The sequence below is a fragment of the Rhynchophorus ferrugineus genome, unplaced genomic scaffold (genome assembly GCF_030347505.1).
Source record: "Rhynchophorus ferrugineus isolate W39M unplaced genomic scaffold, kcgeb_rfMv2 rfM6, whole genome shotgun sequence".
Taxonomy (NCBI): Eukaryota; Metazoa; Arthropoda; class Insecta; order Coleoptera; family Curculionidae; genus Rhynchophorus; species Rhynchophorus ferrugineus.
In genome coordinates, this window is record NW_027472585.1 from 46,008,493 (window position 1) to 46,031,173 (window position 22,681).

Below are 22,681 nucleotides of genomic sequence, written 5' to 3' on the forward strand. Positions count from 1 at the left end.
ACCACGCGTGAATATTCGACTATAGGTTCGGCGGATATCTCTCCGTTCGCGGTGATGGAAATATTATAAACTAAAAATCATCGTGGAGATTCGGCTACTTTTGGAACTATTCTTATATTCGTCGGCGCAAGCCGTAATTCTAAAAGTCGATGTTGCCAAATTTACGGCTAGGCTATTTGCTTTATGGATGTATTTTATTTTAGAAAAATAATATATTTAACTTTCTGACATTAACTTTAAGATCTTGTTTTGAAAAAAAAAATAATAGAGTAGATACGTTTGTTTTAGTATTTAATACAATATATAATATTGCCCTTAGATTTGGTAACACTGCATGATATTGCAAGTCAAGCGTTTCTCAAAAGAAATGGGGATATATCGTATTGCTTTGATTAAACGTTGGGCACTTATTTGTTTAACTATTAAAGCGTTTGATATCGCATTTTTAAAGTTACATTTTGATGTTCCTTTTTACTTAAAAGAAGGTCTTTCAGTTTAACATATCAGCGTTATAACAGGATTACAAATATGGAGAGTCAAAGGTAGGTTTAGTTTCAGTTATTACAAATAGGATAAAATAATTGAATTACTTGAATTTTGCAGTGAAAGTAAATTAATATGTCCAGCTTGTAATGTGGCATACTTAGTAGCAAGAGAAATAAAGGTTTCACCATGGGCTTGCTGCACAATTAAAGCCGATAACAAGAAGGATCATCTGCCTTCTCTGTGTCTCCGATTTAATGATTTTAGTATCCATACTTACTGAATTTCGGCAGCATCTTTGTTGGATCTATAATATAGATGTTAAACAATCTAATCTATATTTTAAGAATTTGCAAGGCTTTGAAAGATGGAAGTCACAGGATGATAAAGATAAAAAATATTGCTTAAAGAACTATTTTGAAAACACGAGACAAGAAGAGTCAAGAAGCTTATATATCACTGTATAAGGCGTTATCATCAAGGTAGTATTTTCCATAAAACTATCGATATGATTATTATCTTACGGATGAATTTTAGGTAGGGTACGATAAGTCAAGAGGGGTTACAGACAAAAAATTAATTTGAGTTTGTCTATATAAGTTTTTTTTTTGATAGGAATATTATAAGACTCAATATTGAAGCAAACATTAGTAGCCAATATGAATCCCAGACTAAGGATTGTACTTGCTACAGCTGTATGATTTGTTGATAAGGAAAAGTAATCTATCTGCCAAAATATAAAAGAAGAGAAAAGCAGAAATAAAGAAAATGGTTGAAAAATATATATGTAAATGTAAATAAAACACAAAATATTAACATCATTGAGTTTTTAGGTACTTGAGTCCTTAATTTCATTAACTATGGTGGTGTTTTTTAGACGGTAAGCCCTTTTTCCGTAAAATATATTATTTTTGCTTTTATTTAGAAATTTTCTATTACAACTTTTATAGTATTGTAATTAATTAGTAATTAGTTTGAGAAGTATAAAGGACTGTATCTACAAGAAAGTTGTTATAAAATTTTATTTGTATATATTCAAATATGTGGTAATTTAGTAAATAGTTTATAGCATAGTTAAGCTTCATTGTTTTATATCTTCTAATTTATAATTTAAAATTAATATTAAATTTTAAAATATATAAATAAATATAATATAAAAATTTAGTATTATGCTGTATTTTTCTTTTTACCTCATCTAAAATGTTTTGTAAATTAATGTCATGTCTTTACTGTTTTTCTATATATATTTCTATATATATATATAGCTTAATATAAAACTTATAACATTACCCTTTATTTTAATAACTAATACATAGTATATTTTACGCCTCGAATACTAACACTATTGAAAGTTTGGTTATAAATAAGACACAGCCGTACTTATGACGACCCAAGCAATACTGAAAATATTCATAAATTTCTAACACTGGGGACACGCGCGTCGGCACGGTATATATAGTCAATCTACCGGACCACGATGATTTTAAATGTATCCTCAAACCATGGCGCGTTCGGTGCCTCTTCGAAAGTTACGGTCTCCAAAAAGCATTTGACGGTTTTCATCGTTTGACTCGGTGGCGCGTATTCTTTTGTTTATAACCATACTTTTCATAATGGCATGCCAAAATAAAATGTCTTGTGAAACATTTTGCGACGGTACGTGTAGTGTTGTTTTCCTAAAAAGCTATTTTTATTGCTAAAATAATATGTACCGTCTAATCGGTTTTAAAAGAATGTCAAATTATTGAAGTATGGTCGGTAACATAATAAAAAAAGGGATGATAAGGAAGAAAATACGAATAATATTGAAATTCAATTCGTTTGAAGTTTACGGTAACAATATAACATAAAACTGTTATGTTTTTACGGCTTTAGTATTCTATTTATGGATTCGTGAAGAGATTTCAAACATTTACAATTCTGTAACGATCAATATATCTGACGATAACGATGAATATATCTTCTGATGATCCAAAATCACCACAAGATATATTCAGTCCCAAGATTACACGATTTGCTCGACATTCATAATCCCGCCAATTTTTCCGACGTTCGCTCAAATTTGTTGGCCAGATCCGCAGCTCCTGGAACTGCGTTCTGTTCGTTCGCAAGCGCTGAAAGTCATTGTGGATCGCCGAATTCAGTTCTGCTCATGCGCATTTTCAATTTTCCCACGAAATTCGCCCCGAATGCTCGGGTCTGTACCCACCATTAGATGGAAATTAACAGTTTAGTTATTCAGTTAAATGAAACTTTCCGAATATGACATGTTTCTGAGACTGAGTGATTAGAGTGGAAATAAGTAAAGGTATATAATTAATAGTTGATAACTGTAGGAAAGGTTACTGTAGAGTGTAAAAGATTTATGTGTACAGATATGTGTGTAATTGTTCAGAATATACATGAGCATTTGGTTAAAATGTGTCAGGAGAGAAAGAATAGTAACTCTTTGCAGATATGGTAAATGCATTAAGGATAATACAGTGATTAAATCCAGTTTTCTCAAGAAAGATGTATACAGGTATTAATAGAACAAACTAAGGAGACATATAGTGATATCAAAATATCTTTACAAGGAATACTGTACCGAAGCACTCAAGAACTAAGCGTAAAAGATATATATGCTCTCTAATGAAAGTATAATATATTACTTGGATATACAATTGTTAATTAGGTGAATTAAGCTTCCAGAGAATACAACTACAAATGCGCTTAGAACTCTAATTCATAAGTGGTTTGGAAAAGAGTTCAATGTATACATAATCAAACACAACCCTAACCTACAAACTATTATAACTGTGTACTTAATTGTAGTTTTAAGTCCTTCGGTAATATATGCGTTAGATTTATTATACAGTTAAAATAAATTATATTTGATAATAGTATTTTTGTTTAATTATTTCATTTAGATTGGAATTTTGTTGTATGTCAAAGCCAAACTGAACTAAAACACAGAGATGTTAAGGCACCATTACGACATTTTGATGTCACAAACTTAGATGACGTATGTACAAAATAACATTGGATGGACTCTATGTGTCATTTAATATTGTAATTTATTGTTGCAATTAGATCTGAAAACGAGTTTTGCTGTTTTGGCATAATACGATCTACGAACACTGTACCGAAGCACTCAAGAACTAAGCGTAAAAGATAAATATGCTCTCTAATGAAAGTATAATATATTACTTGGATATACAATTGTTAATTAGGTGAATTAAGCTTCCAGAGAATACAACTACAAATGCGCTTAGAACTCTAATTCATAAGTGGTTTGGAAAAGAGTTCAATGTATACATAATCAAACACAACCCTAACCTACAAACTATTATAACTGTGTACTTAATTGTAGTTTTAAGTCCTTCGGTAATATATGCGTTAGATTTATTATACAGTTAAAATAAATTATATTTGATAATAGTATTTTTGTTTAATTATTTTATTTAGATTGGAATTTTGTTGTATGTCAAAGCCAAACTGAACTAAAACACAGAGATGTTAAGGCACCATTACGACATTTTGATGTCACAAACTTAGATGACGTATGTACAAAATAACATTGGATGGACTCTATGTGTCATTTAATATTGTAATTTATTGTTGCAATTAGATCTGAAAACGAGTTTTGCTGTTTTGGCATAATACGATCTACGAACACTGTACCGAAGCACTCAAGAACTAAGCGTAAAAGATAAATATGCTCTCTAATGAAAGTATAATATATTACTTGGATATACAATTGTTAATTAGGTGAATTAAGCTTCCAGAGAATACAACTACAAATGCGCTTAGAACTCTAATTCATAAGTGGTTTGGAAAAGAGTTCAATGTATACATAATCAAACACAACCCTAACCTACAAACTATTATAACTGTGTACTTAATTGTAGTTTTAAGTCCTTCGGTAATATATGCGTTAGATTTATTATACAGTTAAAATAAATTATATTTGATAATAGTATTTTTGTTTAATTATTTTATTTAGATTGGAATTTTGTTGTATGTCAAAGCCAAACTGAACTAAAACACAGAGATGTTAAGGCACCATTACGACATTTTGATGTCACAAACTTAGATGACGTATGTACAAAATAACATAGGATGGACTCTATGTATCATTTAATATTCTAATTTAATTGTTGCAAATAAATCTGAAAATAAATTTCGCTGTTTTGGCATAATACGATTTCCGATTTACGATTTTTTCTTCAATAATTTATATGAAACATTTTAAGAGCAGGTTCTCGAAGAGTTTGAATATTATTGGTATTAATCACTTGTTTTTACGAACATTAGTTCACAAGTAGCATGTATAATATACATTTGTAATACACATATTAATGTTAGAACGAAAAAATATATGACATATAGATAACAACGTTCGTAATGCAAGAACAAATATCGCGGCTTATCCAGCAGGTAGCAGGGAATATATGAAAAAGGAAACATATACCAACAAAATAACAAATAGCATTCTAGCTGAAGGAATGCCGTTTGAAAATAGACCAACGTAGTCGATTAAATTAGTTATTGGAGAAAATTGACAATAAACACTTTAAATTATGACACGTTCAATTTTTAACCAATGAGATGTTGTCGTGAACGAACAAACAAGAAAAATGTTCCGATAGGCTTTCGTGACAGAGTACAAATTACAGTCTTCCCATATAAACCCACGATAAAAGGTAGGCACTTGTTTAAAACGGCAACAATTTATTATAAATCGGAACGATCGAATCACTTTCAGTTTTCAGTTGAAATTAATCGATCTCGCGGTCACGGAAACCGCCCAACATGGCTTCGGTAAACAAACAACCAACAAATTATTCGTTAAAATATACCTTTTGCCCATAATGCTACTTATAACTTATTACTTCCTACTTTGGGGCATTAATCTAACGCAGAAAATGAATATCTAATGGAGAATATCGGGTTGTTTGCATCGCTTGACAGTCCTTCCCAGGTTCTTCATCGAGACAATCAATGTTTTTATCGTGATAAATTAGTTTTTGTGTAGAAAACGACTTAAAAATGTTTGTTACATCAACGTGTTTTGATACACTTAATTTATTCGCTAGTAATTACTTAACAGATCAACTGAAAAGTCCCCGGTCTACCATAGTAAAACATTTTTTTGGCAATTTTATTTTCAACATAATTCCCTTGAAGGTTGATGCACTGATTATAGCGACCCTCCAACTTTTCGATACCATTTTTGTAGTACGATTTGACCTTTGCTTCAAATAGGGCTGAGTTTCGGCGATCACCTCTTTATTCGACGAACATTTCTTCTCAGGGAGCATTCTTTTGAGATCTGAGAACAGGAAATAGTCGGTGGGGGCCACATCTGGAGAATACGGTGAATAAGATAGCAGTTCGTAGCTCCATTTGACCAATTTGACACGGTATGTGGCACGATGCATTGTCTTGATGAAGCACTTGCTTTTTTTTCAAATGCGGCCGCTTTTCGGCGATTTCGTCCCCTAGACGGTCCAATAATGCTATGTAATAATAGCCGTTGATGGTCCTTCCATTTTCAAAGTAGTCAATGAAAATTATTCCATGCGCATCCCAAAATACAAACGCCATAACCTTGCAAGTCGACTGTGGCGTTTTCCCACGTTTTGGAGCGGATTCGTCGTGTGCAGTCCACTCGGATTGCTGTCCATTGAACTTTGGAGGGAAATGATGGAGTCATGTTTCACTCATTGTCACATATCGATGCAAAAGCTCGGGTTTATTACGCTTGGCCATCGTCAAACAATGCTTCGAATCATCAACTCGTTGTTTTTGGTCAAGAATGAGCTCGCGCGACACCCACTTTACACAGAGCTTTCTCATACCCAAATATTCGTGAATGATCTGATGTACACGTTCAGTTGATATCTTTAGAGTGTCTGCTATTTCGGTCAATTTCAATTTACGGTGATTCAAAATAATTTTGCGGATTTTTTAAATGTTTTCGTCGGTAACAACCACTTTTGGGCGTCCACTGCGTTCACCGTTTTCAGTGTTCATTTCTCCACGTCTAAACTTAGCATATCAATCCTTGATGGTTGGTTTTCCTGGGGTAGTGTCCAGAAACTCGGCATCAAGCAAGGTTTTTGCTTCAACTGTATATTTCCATATTGTTTATCCATTTTTTTCACAATAACAAAAGATGCTTCACTTAAAATGCTATAATTCTCAAATTAATGATCCGAGAGCTGTCAAGTTTATACACGCATCCTTTGAGAGTCAGAGCTAACTAAAAAATATATGAATTTAATTATATAGTCTGTTCGAAGTTTTTTTAGTAATGCATCATGGATATTTGTGACGTCGAAATATTGCAATGTTGCCGAACTAACTCTGAGTTTTAGTTCAGTTTGGCTTTTAATCTAAATAAAATAATTGAACAAAAATATTATGAAATATAATTTATTTTAACATTATAGTAAATCTAAAAACTACAGTTAATTATACAGCCACAACAGTTTATAGATAAGAGTTAAAATCTCTTATCAATGTTGCTTTTAATAATTTTTCATGCCGTCTGGTTGTCTTTTATACACTCGTACAGGGCATACGGTTTATATGGTGTAATGATAACACTCGGAGAAGTTTAATATAACTTCCAGACATTGCCTCAAAAAGAATTCAATTTTTAAAGGCATAAAATAAGACCAAGGAAGATAAACTATTTGAATTTGTGTATCTTGATGAAACTTGGATATTTCAAAATGGTTCATTGTGGCACTCAAGACGGTAACAAAAAAATTGTAAAGACAACAAAAATTGATGGAAAAAGGTAAAAGTTACAATAGCATTCAATTAGGTTTTGTTGATCATTATATTTATTAATAATTAATTGCAGATATATGCTGGTCGAGAAGAATATTTCATCAAAAACTGTTTGGATATGTGGTAGGAAGCATTGTCAACCATAACACCTTGGGTTTGAATGGACTCGATTAGGCATACAGACGAAGTAATTGATAAATGGTGGAATTGTGAACATGTTTCAGACATATTAGAAATTAACAGTTTAGTAATTGAATTGGACAATGAGTGGGAAAGTGAAAGTGACTGAAGGAAACTTTCAGGATATGTGATAATGCTCTGCAATGCTTGAAATTCCTGATACAGAGTGATGAGAGTGGACACAACTAAAGGTATGCACATAATTAATTGAATATAACTGTAAAAAATGGTATTGTAGGGCGTAAAAGATTTGTGTGCACAGATATGATTGTAATTATTCAAAATTAAACATGAACATTAGGTTACAACGTATGAATGGAGAAGGAATGCTAACTCTTTTGTAGATATGCTAAATGCATTAGACAGAATTCGGAGATTAATTTTATGAAGAATGGTGTACACAGATAGTAGAAGAAGAAATAAAATATACAGTGATACCAAGATGACTTGACAAGTAAACACACCATTAAAGGAAGCAAGAACTAAACGTAAAAAGTAAATATGCTCTCGAATGAAAGTAAAATACTTTTCTCAGATATACAATTGTTAATTAGGTGGATTAGGCCTCCGGGGGGATACCACTACATAAGAAAACGCGCCTAGAAACCTTACATTATGGATGGTGTGGAAAAGCATCATAAAACATGCAAAAAAGCATAACATCATTACAAGTGTTAACGTTAAAACCTCTATGAATTTAAGATTATATCGGATAGACAATATAGAGAGCACCATTTAAAGTAATTAACACTTAATCAGTATATAAAGATCGTTCATAATAAAGACATATTGCCGATCGTATCAATACTCTGTATCGACGAAAAATTAAAAGCCCCTAATGACACGCTCAACATGTATCAGACCGATAATTTGCACCAGATTAACCATTCGCATTTAGCAAGTTAAAAGCATTAGCCATAATAGCACAATTATTAACTATAAGAAAACAAATAAATCAGATCAAAAAGCATTGATTTGCATAAGCGTCATGTTGTAAAAGCTGCGCGAGAAGGCTTCGGGCCTTATACACCATTTTCTTCGATTGAACAAGATAAATATTAGTAAAAAGCGGTACCACGGGGCCCCGCGGCCGATAAATAGTAGCGTTGCAATTGAAATTCAACTCATATAATGAAACAATCTCTTTGACCTTAAGGCTGCTTTTGGCCGGTAACTTATACGCCGGAGAGGCTTAATTAGAATTTTCCTTTTTTGGTGTGGTATTTTCGGTTATTAGTAGCTAGGTAGTACCCTAATGGATATAATGGGTTAGGAGTTACCTTGGTTTTTTTTCATGTTTTTCAAAACCAATTTATCCGCCTAAGGTTGAAACACTAATCGGAAATACGGTTTTGTGATATATGTGTATATGGTAAAATCATCATCTCTTTGGAACCTAGATACTCATCAATCTTAAGTATATTTAGAACATTTGAATGTAGTTGAAAATACTTCAAAATGGTTCATTGTGGCACTCTTGGCAAGACAGTAACAAAAAAACTGTAAAGACAACAAAAATTGATGGAACAAGGTAAAAGTTACAATAGCATTCGATTAGGTTTTGTTGCTCATTATATCACTACATAGTATAAAACAAAGTCGCCTTTTCTGTCCCTATATCCCTATGTGCGCTTAAATCTTTAAAACTACGCAACGGATTTTGATGCGGTTTTTTTCAATAGATAGAGTGATTCAAGAGGAAGGTTTATATGTATAATACATGCATAATATACTAAGGCAACATTGCTAATTTTAGAGGTTTCTAACGTGATGTCGTAAATTAACCTATTTTTTTAGGCTTATTTAGCAATTAGCAAAAACGATGCCTAACCCTACGAGTTAGATCAAATTAATGTACTACAGTATTGTACACCATAAAAAAGTCTACAAAAAAGTCCGCGATGGTATATGTTTATCTTTTAGGGATAACCCACATTAACCATTTTTATTGTTTACTTTTTACGTGAGAAAATGGCTTATTTACGAAGCTATTTTAAGCAATACGGCATTAATCCTTATCGAATTAAGTACCTTAAATACAGTGTGCAATTAATATAGATCAATATGGTTCCTTACAGCATGTAAATTAAACAAATATTTTCGGAGATATTACAAATTTAAAATTTGCGTTTAAAAATGTGTAATGTAATAAAAATTGTATGAATTTAGATATTCCAAAGATAGCAGGAAATCTTCATAGTAAGTATAGGGGAAGAGGAATTGTTTTACTCCAAATTTAATGCGTGCAGGCCAAGGGCAGTAATGAATGAACCAAAAATACTGGATCGATTTTAATCATGTTTTCATTAAGTGACATAGGCATATATATTTTATGCCCGTGCAAAGTCGGAGCGGGCCGCTATGTTTTTATATACAACGTTCATATTTTTTCTGTAGTGTATTTAATTTAGTATCAGTATTGCACCCGTGCGAAGCCGGGGCGGGTCGCTAGTTACTAAAAAAACTTTGAATATACTATGTAAGTGTCGTATGTCGTAAATATGTTCGTTTATCTGTTTATTAAGTTCAAGCTCGGTATTTGCAACGTGTTGTTGACTAATTTAAGAAGAAACAATATTAATGCATTATTACTAAGATGACAAACGACTACAGAAAAAAGGAAGTATTTGGAATCAACATGTTTTTAATAATTTTGATGACTAGGTGATCTGAAATGACGAGGAATTAATTAATGGGTATGAAACATAACTATAATTAGCAATAACAAACATATGTCATCTGTTTTAATTAAGTTACATATGAATAACTACACCAAAAAAAAACTCTACACGTCTTTTCACCGAGAATATGCCAAATTGATGACTATAATTAAAATTAGCGCGTTAGTCAATACGTTAGTGAACCCATTCGATGCACTAAAACGGATTGTAACGCTCCATTCACAAATAACTAGTTGGTTAAATTTAATAGAAAGCGGATAGTAGTAGTAAACTACTAGGTCATTTTTGTCACGAGTTCCGAACAAGTTTGTCGGCTGCCAAAAAACACGAACGTCATCCGTATATTTATAACTATTTTTTTTTAAACAAATTAATTCATTATAATTGTCTCGGTATATTTGGTGCCTCGGCGATTATTGCTTTTTCTTGTTCGGAATTAAGAGGTTTTATTAGGTGTAGTTATCTGGAGCAAACGAAATACGGTATTAAATTGGTTTTTTATAATAACAAAAAATAATTTAACTCAATTATTTATATTTTATTAAACTACTAGCGACCCGCCCCGGCTTCGCACGGGTGCAATGCTGATACTAAATTAAATACACTACAGAAAAAATATGAACGTTGTATATAAAAACATAGCGGCCCGCTCCGACTTTGCACGGGCATAAAATATATATGCCTATGTCACTCAATGAAAACATGATTAAAATCGATCCAGTATTTTTGGTTCATTCATTACTGCCCTTGGCCTGCACGCATTAAATTTGGAGTAAAACAATTCCTCTTCCCCTATACTTACTATGAAGATTTCCTGCTATCTTTGGAATATCTAAATTCATACAATTTTTATTACATTACACATTTTTAAACGCAAATTTTAAATTTGTAATATCTCCGAAAATATTTGTTTAATTTACATGCTGTAAGGAACCATATTGATCTATATTAATTGCACACTGTATTTAAGGTACTTAATTCGATAAGGATTAATGCCGTATTGCTTAAAATAGCTTCGTAAATAAGCCATTTTCTCACGTAAAAAGTAAACAATAAAAATGGTTAATGTGGGTTATCCCTAAAAGATAAACATATACCATCGCGGACTTTTTTGTAGACTTTTTTATGGTGTACAATACTGTAGTACATTAATTTGATCTAACTCGTAGGGTTAGGCATCGTTTTTGCTAATTGCAAAATAAGCCTAAAAAATAGGTTAATTTACGACATCACGTTAGAAACCTCTAAAATTAGCAATGTTGCCTTAGTATATTATGCATGTATTATACATATAAACCTTCCTCTTGAATCACTCTATCTATTGAAAAAAACCGCATCAAAATCCGTTGCGTAGTTTTAAAGATTTAAGCGCACATAGGGATATAGGGACAGAAAAGGCGACTTTGTTTTATACTATGTTGTAGTGATGTGGCTTTATATATAAAAAAAATATGTTTGAAGACCCTGTACAATCCTCAGGTATTGTAATAGGTTACTATAACTTAAAAAAGGGCATCTTTAAACTTGTCAACAATAATTTTAGCCAATAAAGATAAACAATATCTCCAATATGTTACCTAGTTAATTAATGTTTACTTTTACTGTCTACTTCAAGATCGAATAAAAAATATTTATTAATATAAATTTTAATAATTTTCAGCAATGAAATGAAAATAAAAATACTATAATAATCTAAATAATGAATCTATATTATTTAATATTAATGCAAATTGTTTTTTATTAATATTATAATATACCGAATATTTTGTTTATCTACAATCACTGTAATCAGTATTCGTTATTGTACAAACTGGCAGTAGTACTTTAAAGTACTTTTTAAGTGTTTGATGAATAAATTAGAGATAGACCTTGTGACAGTTTCATTAGTTTAATATTTAATCAAATAAACCGAAGTACTATACAATGAAATATCATGCGATTAAGCGAAGTTTATTTGAGTGCCTAATAATTAATGTTTATTTTTTTAATTATATATGGAAAATCACTTAAACCCTAATTTGAATAAATTAATTGTCTATGCAGTGACGTCAAATAATCGTTATGTAGGCTTGTATCAGATTTGGACAGTAAGTATTATGATTTCTAATGTTTATCATTAATTTTAAATAATAGATAAAACCCTATACAGAGCCAGTGTTGACTAGTACACTTCTAGTATACACTTCATTATCTTTTTCTTTCTTTTGAATGTATTTGACTGAGTTGCACAGCATTGTCTCTAGATTAAGGTCTTTTAGCAAATCTCGAATTTCTTTAAGGAGTAGCAGGTACTAAAGAAGCTCAACACTATACAACAGGTGTCATTAAACAATACAAGATGTCTTAAACTCTCTCTAACACCAAAAACTAAAAAAGGACTTGCTAAAGTAATTGGAGTTTACAAAGAGTACTTAAGATCGAATACATGGATAAAAGAACATCAATGACGCACAACAGTTGGACACAGCGCTCAGCCTTGGTCGGACATTCGTATGGATGGACCATAAGATTCAGTTCCATAAATCATATAAACATCGCGAATTTTTTAAACTTTAGATACATTCTTTTGTTATCATAAATGTAATGTAAATATCTGTAAGTCATAGGAATAAACAAATATTATTGCTTTTCAACATATTCATATTCATGACTTGTATATTTGTACCTTTTTATAGCATTTTGGTTATTTTCATTGGAATATCGATAAAGCACGACTTTTACTTAACTTATGCCAAGTTAACTATGATTAAAAATATTAGTTCCAATTCCCATTTTCTGCTAGTATTTATAAGACCAATTTGTTATTTTCTTGGTGACTGTCGTACATATATTTTCTTTTAAGTGTCTATTGTTTTTTTTCTTGATTAATATTATAAAAACAACGATAAGGATCCTTATCTGCTCTTAAATATACATAAATTTCGTCGGTATTTTAAATAATTAATTATATTTTAATGAGTGTTGATCAACATTAGTTTGCTATGGACGGACTAGCTGAAAACGTATATTCCATCGATTGTGAGTAAATAATTATTAAGTTAAATCATTTTATGTATTATTTCGGATATATTGCCAGTCAAAGAGCAGCCCCCTCCATATGAATTTATCGAGAAGGAACTTCAATACAAACTTGAACATAAAAAACACCCCAAGCAGCACGAACAAGAAACCAGTAGCAATATACCAAAAGACCAATTTTATTTTGTGCTCTTTGTAGTTGGTTTGTTGGGTTTAGTGCACATTTTGCCGTATTCCTATTTTCTTACAGCAAACGAGGTAAGATTTTTATTTCTTTTAATTATATTGTCATATAAAAGACCCCAAATAATAATAATAAGTCATATTAGCATATCTATTCAATAAACATTAATAGATCGTCAGGGAATACTTAATACTACCTAAAAAAATATTAATGTTAGTTAAATGAGACTCAGTGAAGTTTATAATAAAACTAGCGACCCGCCCCGGCTTCGCACGGGTGCAATGCTGATACTAAATTAAATACACTACAGAAAAAATATGAACGTTGTATATAAAAACATAGCGGCCCGCTCCGACTTTGCACGGGCATAAAATATATATGCCTATGTCACTCAATGAAAACATGATTAAAATCGATCCAGTATTTTTGGTTCATTCATTACTGCCCTTGGCCCGCACGCATTAAATTTGGAGTAAAACAATTCCTCTTCCCCTATACTTACTATGAAGATTTCCTGCTATCTTTGGAATATCTAAATTCATACAATTTTTATTACATTACACATTTTTAAACGCAAATTTTAAATTTGTAATATCTCCGAAAATATTTGTTTAATTTACATGCTGTAAGGAACCATATTGATCTATATTAATTGCACACTGTATTTAAGGTACTTAATTCGATAAGGATTAATGCCGTATTGCTTAAAATAGCTTCGTAAATAAGCCATTTTCTCACGTAAAAAGTAAACAATAAAAATGGTTAATGTGGGTTATCCCTAAAAGATAAACATATACCATCGCGGACTTTTTTGTAGACCTTTTTATGGTGTACAATACTGTAGTACATTAATTTGATCTAACTCGTAGGGTTAGGCAGCGTTTTTGCTAATTGCTAAATAAGCCTAAAAAAATAGGTTAATTTACGACATCACGTTAGAAACCTCTAAAATTAGCAATGTTGCCTTAGTATATTATGCATGTATTATACATATAAACCTTCCTCTTGAATCACTTTATCTATTGAAAAAAACCGCATCAAAATCCGTTGCGTAGTTTTAAAGATTTAAGCGCACATAGGGATATAGGGACAGAAAAGACGACTTTGTTTTATACTATGTAGTGATACTGAAAGTTCAGGTCATAACAGAATGTAACATTTTTAGTACTGGATGTACAAATTCAGGAACACAACTTCGAACAGCAGCAATGCCAGCGACAGGACTTATCTACAGGCAAATTTCGTATCGCTCAATCAACTTTATACCACCTTACCTATGGTTCTAAGCAATTTCCTATTGACATTCATTGCACATAAAGTAAAAGCGATGACGAGAATCATATTTACTCTCGCATTTCATACGCTGTTGTTCTCCATTGAAGCAATTTTCGTGAATGTTAATACAGATAACTGTAAGTGTATTCATCTTAGCAGACTGTTGAAGTATTACTTAAAAATTAATTGTATTTTAGGGCAACAGCTGTTCTTTATTATCACCATGATTGTACTGATAATGGTGATGTGTAAGTATCGATCTATTTATTAATATTAGATGAGTAAAATAGTAATAATTAATTGAAATCAATGGTATACACACGTACATTTAATAGCTTTCTATAAAAATGTATTGCAACTAATAGCTTTTCCATCTTAGCAACCATATCTTTTGGAGCTGCCGGGCAATTCGGATTATTCTCAAAATTACCACCGATGTATATAAACGCCTATCTTGTAGGGGAAGGTTTCGCAGGAATGTTTAATGCTGTAATGCGACTAATATCCATCGTAATATCACCGTCACCAACCGGATCTGCCATGATTTATTTCTGCACCGGCAGCGCTCTTATGTTTATATCAACGATTTTAACAGTTATCGCTGGAAAGACAGGTTTCTTTCGGTAAATATGATAACATTGTTATTTCAAGAAAATGCTGTATATAGTGTATTCAATGTTTTTTTTAGTAATGCGTCATGGATATTTTGACGTCGAGACATTGCAATCTTGCCGCATCAACTCTGAGTTTTAGTTCAGTTTGGCTTTGACATACAAAAAAATTCTTATCTAAATAAAATAATTTAACAAAAATGTTATCAAATAATAGTTTATTTTAACATTATAGTATATTTAATGCCTATATTATCAGACTTAAAATTACCTTTAAGAACACAGGTATAATAGTTTGTAGGTTAGATTTGCTTTGTTTTGCTTTCATTGAACTCTTTTCCATACCAACCATGAGATAAAGTCTCTAGGCGCGTTTTTTATACAGTGGCATCTCCCTGGACACTTAATCCACCTAATTAACAATTGTATATCTGAGAAACGTATTTTACTATCATTCGAGAGCATATTTGCTTTTTTACGTTTATTTCTTGTTTCCTTCGATGGGGCGTTTACTTCTCAAGTCATCTTGGTATCACTGTATGTTTTATATGTTTTGCTATTATATGTGTACACCATTCTTCCTAAAATTAATCCCTGAATTCTGTCTAATACATTTACCATATCTACAAAACAATTAGTATTCATTCTCTCCTCATACGTTCTAACGTAATGCTCATGTTTACTTTTGAATAATTACAATCATATATGTGCCCACAAATCTTTCACGCCCTACAAAACCATTTTCTATAGTTATATTCAATTAATTATATGCATACCTTTAGTTGTTTCCACTCTCATTACTCTGTCTTAGGAATTTCCAGCATTGCACAGCATTATCACATATTCTGAAAGGTTCTTTCGGTCACTTTCACTTTCCAACTCACTGTCCAATTCAATCACTAATCTGTTAATTTCTAATCTGTCTAAAACATGTTCAAACACATCCAAACCGAAGGTGTTATGGTTGGCAATGCAAACAGTTTTTGATGGAATATAACCAATACATATAATGACCAACAAAATCTAATCTAATACAATAATATTGTAACTTAAACTATTTTATCTTTTTCCATCAATTTTTGTTGTTTTTACACCTTTTTTGTTACTGTTTTGCCAATAGCGCCACAATGTTCTGTTTCTTGCTCTTATTTTATGCCTTTAAAGATTGAATTATCTTTAAGGCAACGTCTGGAAGTTATTTTTACACCATGTAAACCCTATGCCCTGTAAGAGTATATGAAAGTGTATCTTACATCCTTCAAAAAGCTGCATGTTCCTAAACCTTTTATGTATAGTTTCCAGACAGAATTTTTTTTCCAAATTTGAATTGTTGGTCAGACGTATGCTAAATTATTTAATGCAGTAGTGTTAAGAGGTTTTAACTCTTACCTATCAATTATTGTGGCTGTATAATTAACTGTAGTAATAAAATTTGTGTTCAATTATTTTATCAGATCGTAATTTTTATGTATGTCAAAGCCAAACTGGACTAAAATTCGGAGTTGATGTAGTAAAAATACTTTGAATAGACTATAACCTATTAATCATTCTAGGTACTATAACAATTCATCCAGCGAGGACAAAAAAGAAAAAATAAGAGACAGAAAAGAATTATTTGGGGTGGTGAAGCATCTAAGGCATATGCTTCTCCTAAACGCCTTGTTTATATTGGCTCCTTTGGCATCTATCTATAATTTGGTGGTATCTGAGTACGAAAGTGATTCTAATAATATCTGGGCAAGTAAGTGATGATCTGTAGATATTTTACTGGGTGTTTATTGCAATTTTATTATATTTTAGATCAGTATTTTGTAACTGTTTGTACGTTTTTGATTCCTTCCATAGCAAACACTGTGGGACGTCTGATATTTAGCAAATTTAATTGGGTTAGTGAATTATTTTTTATATTTATGTTCGAGATAGTTACTCAATAAATATTTTAGGATTGTCCTGTTCCAATTTTATACGGACTGGTGATAGCTTATGAAATAATTCCTTCTATATTTGTATTTTTGTCCAACGCACAGCCAAGACATCATTTACCAGTGTTGATAAATCACGATTGGGAATATTCGATGGGAATGGCGATTTATTTCTTCTTTCAGGGTTTCATAGCTAGTATGATGCTGATGAAGACAATAAGGTATGTAGTGATGTTAGTCGGACGAGCGTGAATTAATTTTGAAGAATTTCAATTTATATTCAATTACAATTTTTCATATTTTTGTAAGATTCATCATTATCATCATCAATCCGATAACCACGAATGTTAGATTATAGCCATGATTGTAATAATTCGATTAATCTATACTGACAATCTTAGAGAGGCAAAATCTCCTGAAACTTGGCCAATTAAGTTTATTACTCGTGATCCGTTGGTTGTCAATATTTTAGTCCTTTCTTCATTAGTTCTCAAGCATTATCGCTCTTCACTTTGTTAGAAGCCTCAACATCTATGCCAGAGAAGACGAGAAGAAGGTGTAGCGTCTCATTGAACGCTATGTCTGTTTTTAAAACATTTTTGAATATTTGCAGGCAATATATTGTTGAAAACGTTGCGATATTATATAGCTATTGTTTTAAATTTAACATAACTTGCTAACTGTGGTCCTATTAAAATATAACCAATTTTAATTCACAATTCTAATACACACATGATATATTAGACCGCTTAGTTATATGTGAAATATTTAGGGCTTGATTTACATAACCTTATTTTCATCTACAAGATTATTTGATTCAGTTTTGTCAGCGTTCACCTCAATTTTTCTAATTATCATCTATTCTATGAGATCATCGTTTTATTCTTGTACAAATCTAGTCACTTTCTTCGAACTAACATATCGGATCAAGAATATCGTGAACTGTCTGCCTAGAGGGCGTCTCTGATTTCGATTTGATTTCTCCTCGACCTGCTAAATATCGTTTAGTCGGCGTCAGACTTTGCATTACCGCCGCAGTTCATGATGCTTAATGAAACGAAATTCCCCACCTTGTAATCAACCTGTTTTATGGTATGTTATCCTTTGACATAAGCTTCTATAATTGGTAAACAAATAGCCTGTATGTCATCTAACGTCATGCGGTTAAAATGGTTCAAAAATATTTTTATGCTTGACAGTTGAATGTAAAGTTGACTAGACTATTAAAATATGCAGTATGTGGATTAGTTTTTAACGAAGCATAATTAATTATTTTGTCTTACGCTGCAATCTTTACTGGGGGTCCAACGAAAGTATAATGAGAAGCCCTTTAAAGTTCGTCATCCAGCAGACAAGCTTAAATATTCTATAATGTCAAATATTAATCACATATAATGATATCTATGCAGTAGTTGCCGCATTCTATGTTGGATAGTTTTACTCCAATAACCACTCCAATATAGATGACAATCGTGACTTTTGAAATTTTATATCTTGTTATTATTTTTTCAGGATGCTTCCTGAAAAACGAGTAGAGCTTGGAATGCTGATCAGTATGTTCTTCAGTAGTATTGCTAGTACAGCTTTCTCACCATTGGGAGTGTTGGCTGTTAAAATGATATGATATAAGATGAAATTACCCTTTTTCGTATTTATAACCATATTGGTCACTAAATCTTCAATAAATCTTTTTGTAAAAGGTTTTGTTAAAAATTATTTCTATAGAAATAAATCTATTAAACGTATAGCCGAGTTTTATTTATTAATATATATTTTGTCTCGTCTCCTTTTTACCAACGAGGGTTTATCTGGACTGGACCTACAGTTTAACGTGGGCTTCGAACCAGGGTCCTCGGCATTAAGTCTACCGACCGGCGAGTGACCAACTTAGAAATCATCCCAGAAGACATCCGGTCTTACACAACTTGGTAAATTGAGCGACTGGGATCATTTCTCTTGTCAGATTTTGCACTCTTGCCTAGGGCAATCACATACATAAATTTACGAGGGCGCCTCAGCAGGATTCGAACTCGCGACCTGTCGCCTTTACCAATGCACCAACCAAGCAGGCAGCAGAGTTTTTTTTGTTTTTAAATAAAATATCCAACCCTCCCCCCCCCAAAAAAAAAACTTTAATTGTTCTGAATTAACCTTGTGATATTAAAATTAGCTAAGCATACATCTTATATGGTGCTTATTGGGAGGTTATTAGCATAAAATATATATCTATAAGTGTTTTTCTGGGAATTACGTTTTTAGGATTGTAGTGTTATGCTATTTTTGCAGAAGTTATAGTAAAATTACATATTTTAGTGTATTAACCTTTTAGTGTAGAAGAGCGTTGTTTAACAATAATGCAGTCTAATTGCAAGTAAGAAGTCTATTTTTTCAACGAAATAAATTGTGGTACTGAAATTAATTGTTATTTATAACCAGTAAATGGTGACATAGTTTATTAAATTCTTTAGACCATGTCGTTGAAAAGAATACACTGTTGGAAGAAACATTAGAATTAGGTGTTGCTTGTTTTAGTGAATGGAAATAGTAAATAGATCTTTAAAAAACAAAAATGAAAAAAATAGCAGTGTAAAATCTAATTATGTCTACTTTCAAGTAATATATAAGAAAGAAAAAAGGTTCAGGAAGGACAATGACCAATTCAAAAGGTTCTATTGTGGCAATGTAAATTTTTTCATATTTGTTAACCTTTGATTTTTCAATATATTTTCTAAATATTACATCGAACTGTTAGTGCTTCAGGAATTAAACATTATTGTATTAAATTTAAGGAAATAACAATGTAGAATTAGTTTCAATGAAGTAATTACGAATAATAAAAGACATTTTATGAAGTTCATGAGTTTAATTATAATGATATCCATAAAATAACCTAAAATTTTGATGATTGTATTAAATGAATAGAGCACGTAATTTTGATCGAAGGCAGTGTTTCGCAGGGACAGACAGGAAAGCATCGATATTGTTTACCATAAAAGACATCCGTTCCAATATGGCAAAATCAAGTAAGGCATGTGTTGGCTCATAGGTAGATAAGAGAATGGACTACTTTATGCAACAACTCGATAGTCATTGAATACGTGATTCTATTTTGCAAAGATTATCGGTGCACTTTTTACCGCTCCAAAGGATATAGCGTTATAAGGCATGTCGAGCGTACTCGTGGCGAATGGTGGCCTATTTCAATAGTTCAACCACGGAAAAATAAACATCGTTTCTTTCTTACTTTAATTGATAGATCACATACTGTCCGTGTTTTAAAGGTTGACTGCCTTTCAGATATTTGATATTACCTTTAAAATATGTTTCTCTCCTCTAACGCCGATTATATTTTGGCTTTTAATCTATTAGACAAGACTTATATGAGTTTTTAATATTTGTGAGATGTTCAATTTACTGAGTGAAGTTTCTCGTTATGTCTTGTTGCGAATCTCCTAAATCCTCCATAAAAGTAACCACACTTCGGTAGGTTTATAAAATGTTTATTATCTGTACAGTAGAAACTTATTATGTACGAATAATTAATTTTTTTTCCAAATAGCCATTATGTTTTTTTTAATTTTAACTCGTATTTATTTCTTTTTGACTTAAATGAAAGTAATGACGTTAACAGGTCATTGAAAAGTCCCCGGCCTACCATAGTAGAACACTTTTTTTTTAACAAAATTAGTTTATTCGACATAATAATTTGAAAAGAATGATACACTGTTATAGCGACTCTCCAACTTTTCAACGCCTTTTTGGAGTACTATTTGTCCTTTGCTTCAAACTAGGCCTCAATTTCAGCGATCACCTTTTCAATTCGACGATAATTTCTTCCCAGCGAGCATTCTTTAAGATCTGAGAACAGGAAATAGTCGCTGGGTGCCAGATATAGAGAGTACGGTGGATGAGGAAGCAATTCGAAGCCCAATTGATGGATTTTTGCCATCGTTTTCACTGACTTGTGACACGGTGCATTGTCTTGGTGAAACAGCGCTTTCTTTTTCTTCAAATGCGGCTGTTTTTCGGCGATTTCGTCCTTCAAACGGTTCAATAACGATATATAATGATCGCTGTTGATGGTCCTTCCTTTTTCAAAGTAGTTAATGAAAATTGTTCCATGCGCATCACAAAATACAGACGCCATAACCTTGCCAGGCGACTGTTGCGTTTTCCCACGCTTTGGAGCGGGGTCATTGTGTACAGTCCATTCGGATGATTGTCGATTGAACTTCGGAGTGAAATGATGGAGCCATGTTTCATCCATTGTCACATATCGACGCAAGAACTCGAGTTTACTCAAAATGCTATAATTCACAATCTAATGATCCGACAGCTGTCAAATTTATATACGCATCTTTTGAGGGTTAGTGCTAATAGATTGATTTAATTCTAGTAGCGCCATCTATGTGTCAGGTCGGTCACTTTTCAATTGACCTGTTATTTATGACAACGAGCAGATGATTATTTGCTATTAAGGATTTTATTTTTCGCATCTTCTCGGTTTGGTTAGGCATTGATTGAAATAGAATACATTTTGTTGAACTAAATATCGATTAACAATTAATTGATTTCTGTAAATAGAATGATCTTAATTGAAATTCTAAAGTAAAAGATGTTCATTAAAAGCTTTATCCTAAAGCATTTCATACATTTTGAATATATGTGACCAATATTTCGGATTTCAGAAAGCTACGTCTACTATGCCTAACTATTATTCAATCAACATGGTTTTTACAGTAATTATTTGGATGTCAAATGAATTTAGTTCGAAAGACTACGATTCTGAATCAAAATAAGAGCTGCGGCGTAAAACGTAAAGCTGGGGAAAATTACCTTCTTATAGAAATGACCTTCGTTTCATTTCTTCGAACTTATTGGACAATGTCTTTGGTTGATATAGACAATCCCAAAGTATTTATTTTTCATAAATTACGAGATATTTGCCAACTATTTCAAAATCACTCGAGCACTGAGACCTCTTTTCCTGAAATCAAACGCACGGGGCAATAAATTTTAATTGATTTTAATTATAAAACAATCGAGGTAATTACATTAAGCCGAGGCAAATTAGCATTTATGATACCCCGCATTCAGTTTCGTTATTTAAGGCACAAATGAAATATGGTGTTTTATCAGCATTGGTAACGTGTAATTACTGATAATTGCAATGGCGATCATTACTGCGGGTTTATAATTAATTGAAAAGTTCAAACAAGCAGGCGCTGACTTATGTAAGAATTGTAGAAACGAATTTTATTTGGATAACTAATTAGAATATTGAAATAAGTGAGGGGACCGCTAAATATAATCTAAAATTGCAGGAAATAGAAAATATTATACACCAACATTTTCACTGGCAATATTTTTTACCAGAATTTTCTTCCTCAAAATCGTAACAAAAGGCCTAGTTTTCTTTAGTATTTTAGAAAACATCAGCTACGGTTTTGTATGTGGTTTAGTTTTTCAGTATTATTACACTTGTTAGCCGTCAAAATACAAATATAGTTTGTTCAAAGTTATTTTGTACATATGTCATTTACA

General features: G+C 31.9%; 1 protein-coding gene and 1 long non-coding RNA gene across 2 annotated transcripts; both read left to right on the forward strand.

Moving 5' to 3' along the window:
* Positions 1-268: 268 nt before the first annotated feature.
* On the forward strand, positions 269-1,647 carry LOC143197851 (uncharacterized). The gene is made up of 3 exons (XR_013006090.1): positions 269-542; positions 604-965; positions 1,099-1,647. It is a non-coding gene; the product is annotated as an uncharacterized LOC143197851 (long non-coding RNA).
* Positions 1,648-13,046: 11,399 nt separating this feature from the next.
* On the forward strand, positions 13,047-18,882 carry LOC143198129 (equilibrative nucleoside transporter 1-like). The gene is made up of 9 exons (XM_076407138.1): positions 13,047-13,145; positions 13,204-13,403; positions 14,495-14,741; positions 14,802-14,852; positions 14,984-15,227; positions 16,769-16,956; positions 17,016-17,101; positions 17,159-17,358; positions 18,650-18,882. Exons 1-9 carry the CDS (start codon positions 13,109-13,111, stop codon positions 18,759-18,761), a joined length of 1,365 nt encoding a protein of 454 aa, XP_076263253.1. The 5' UTR covers positions 13,047-13,108; the 3' UTR covers positions 18,762-18,882.
* Positions 18,883-22,681: the final 3,799 nt, after the last annotated feature.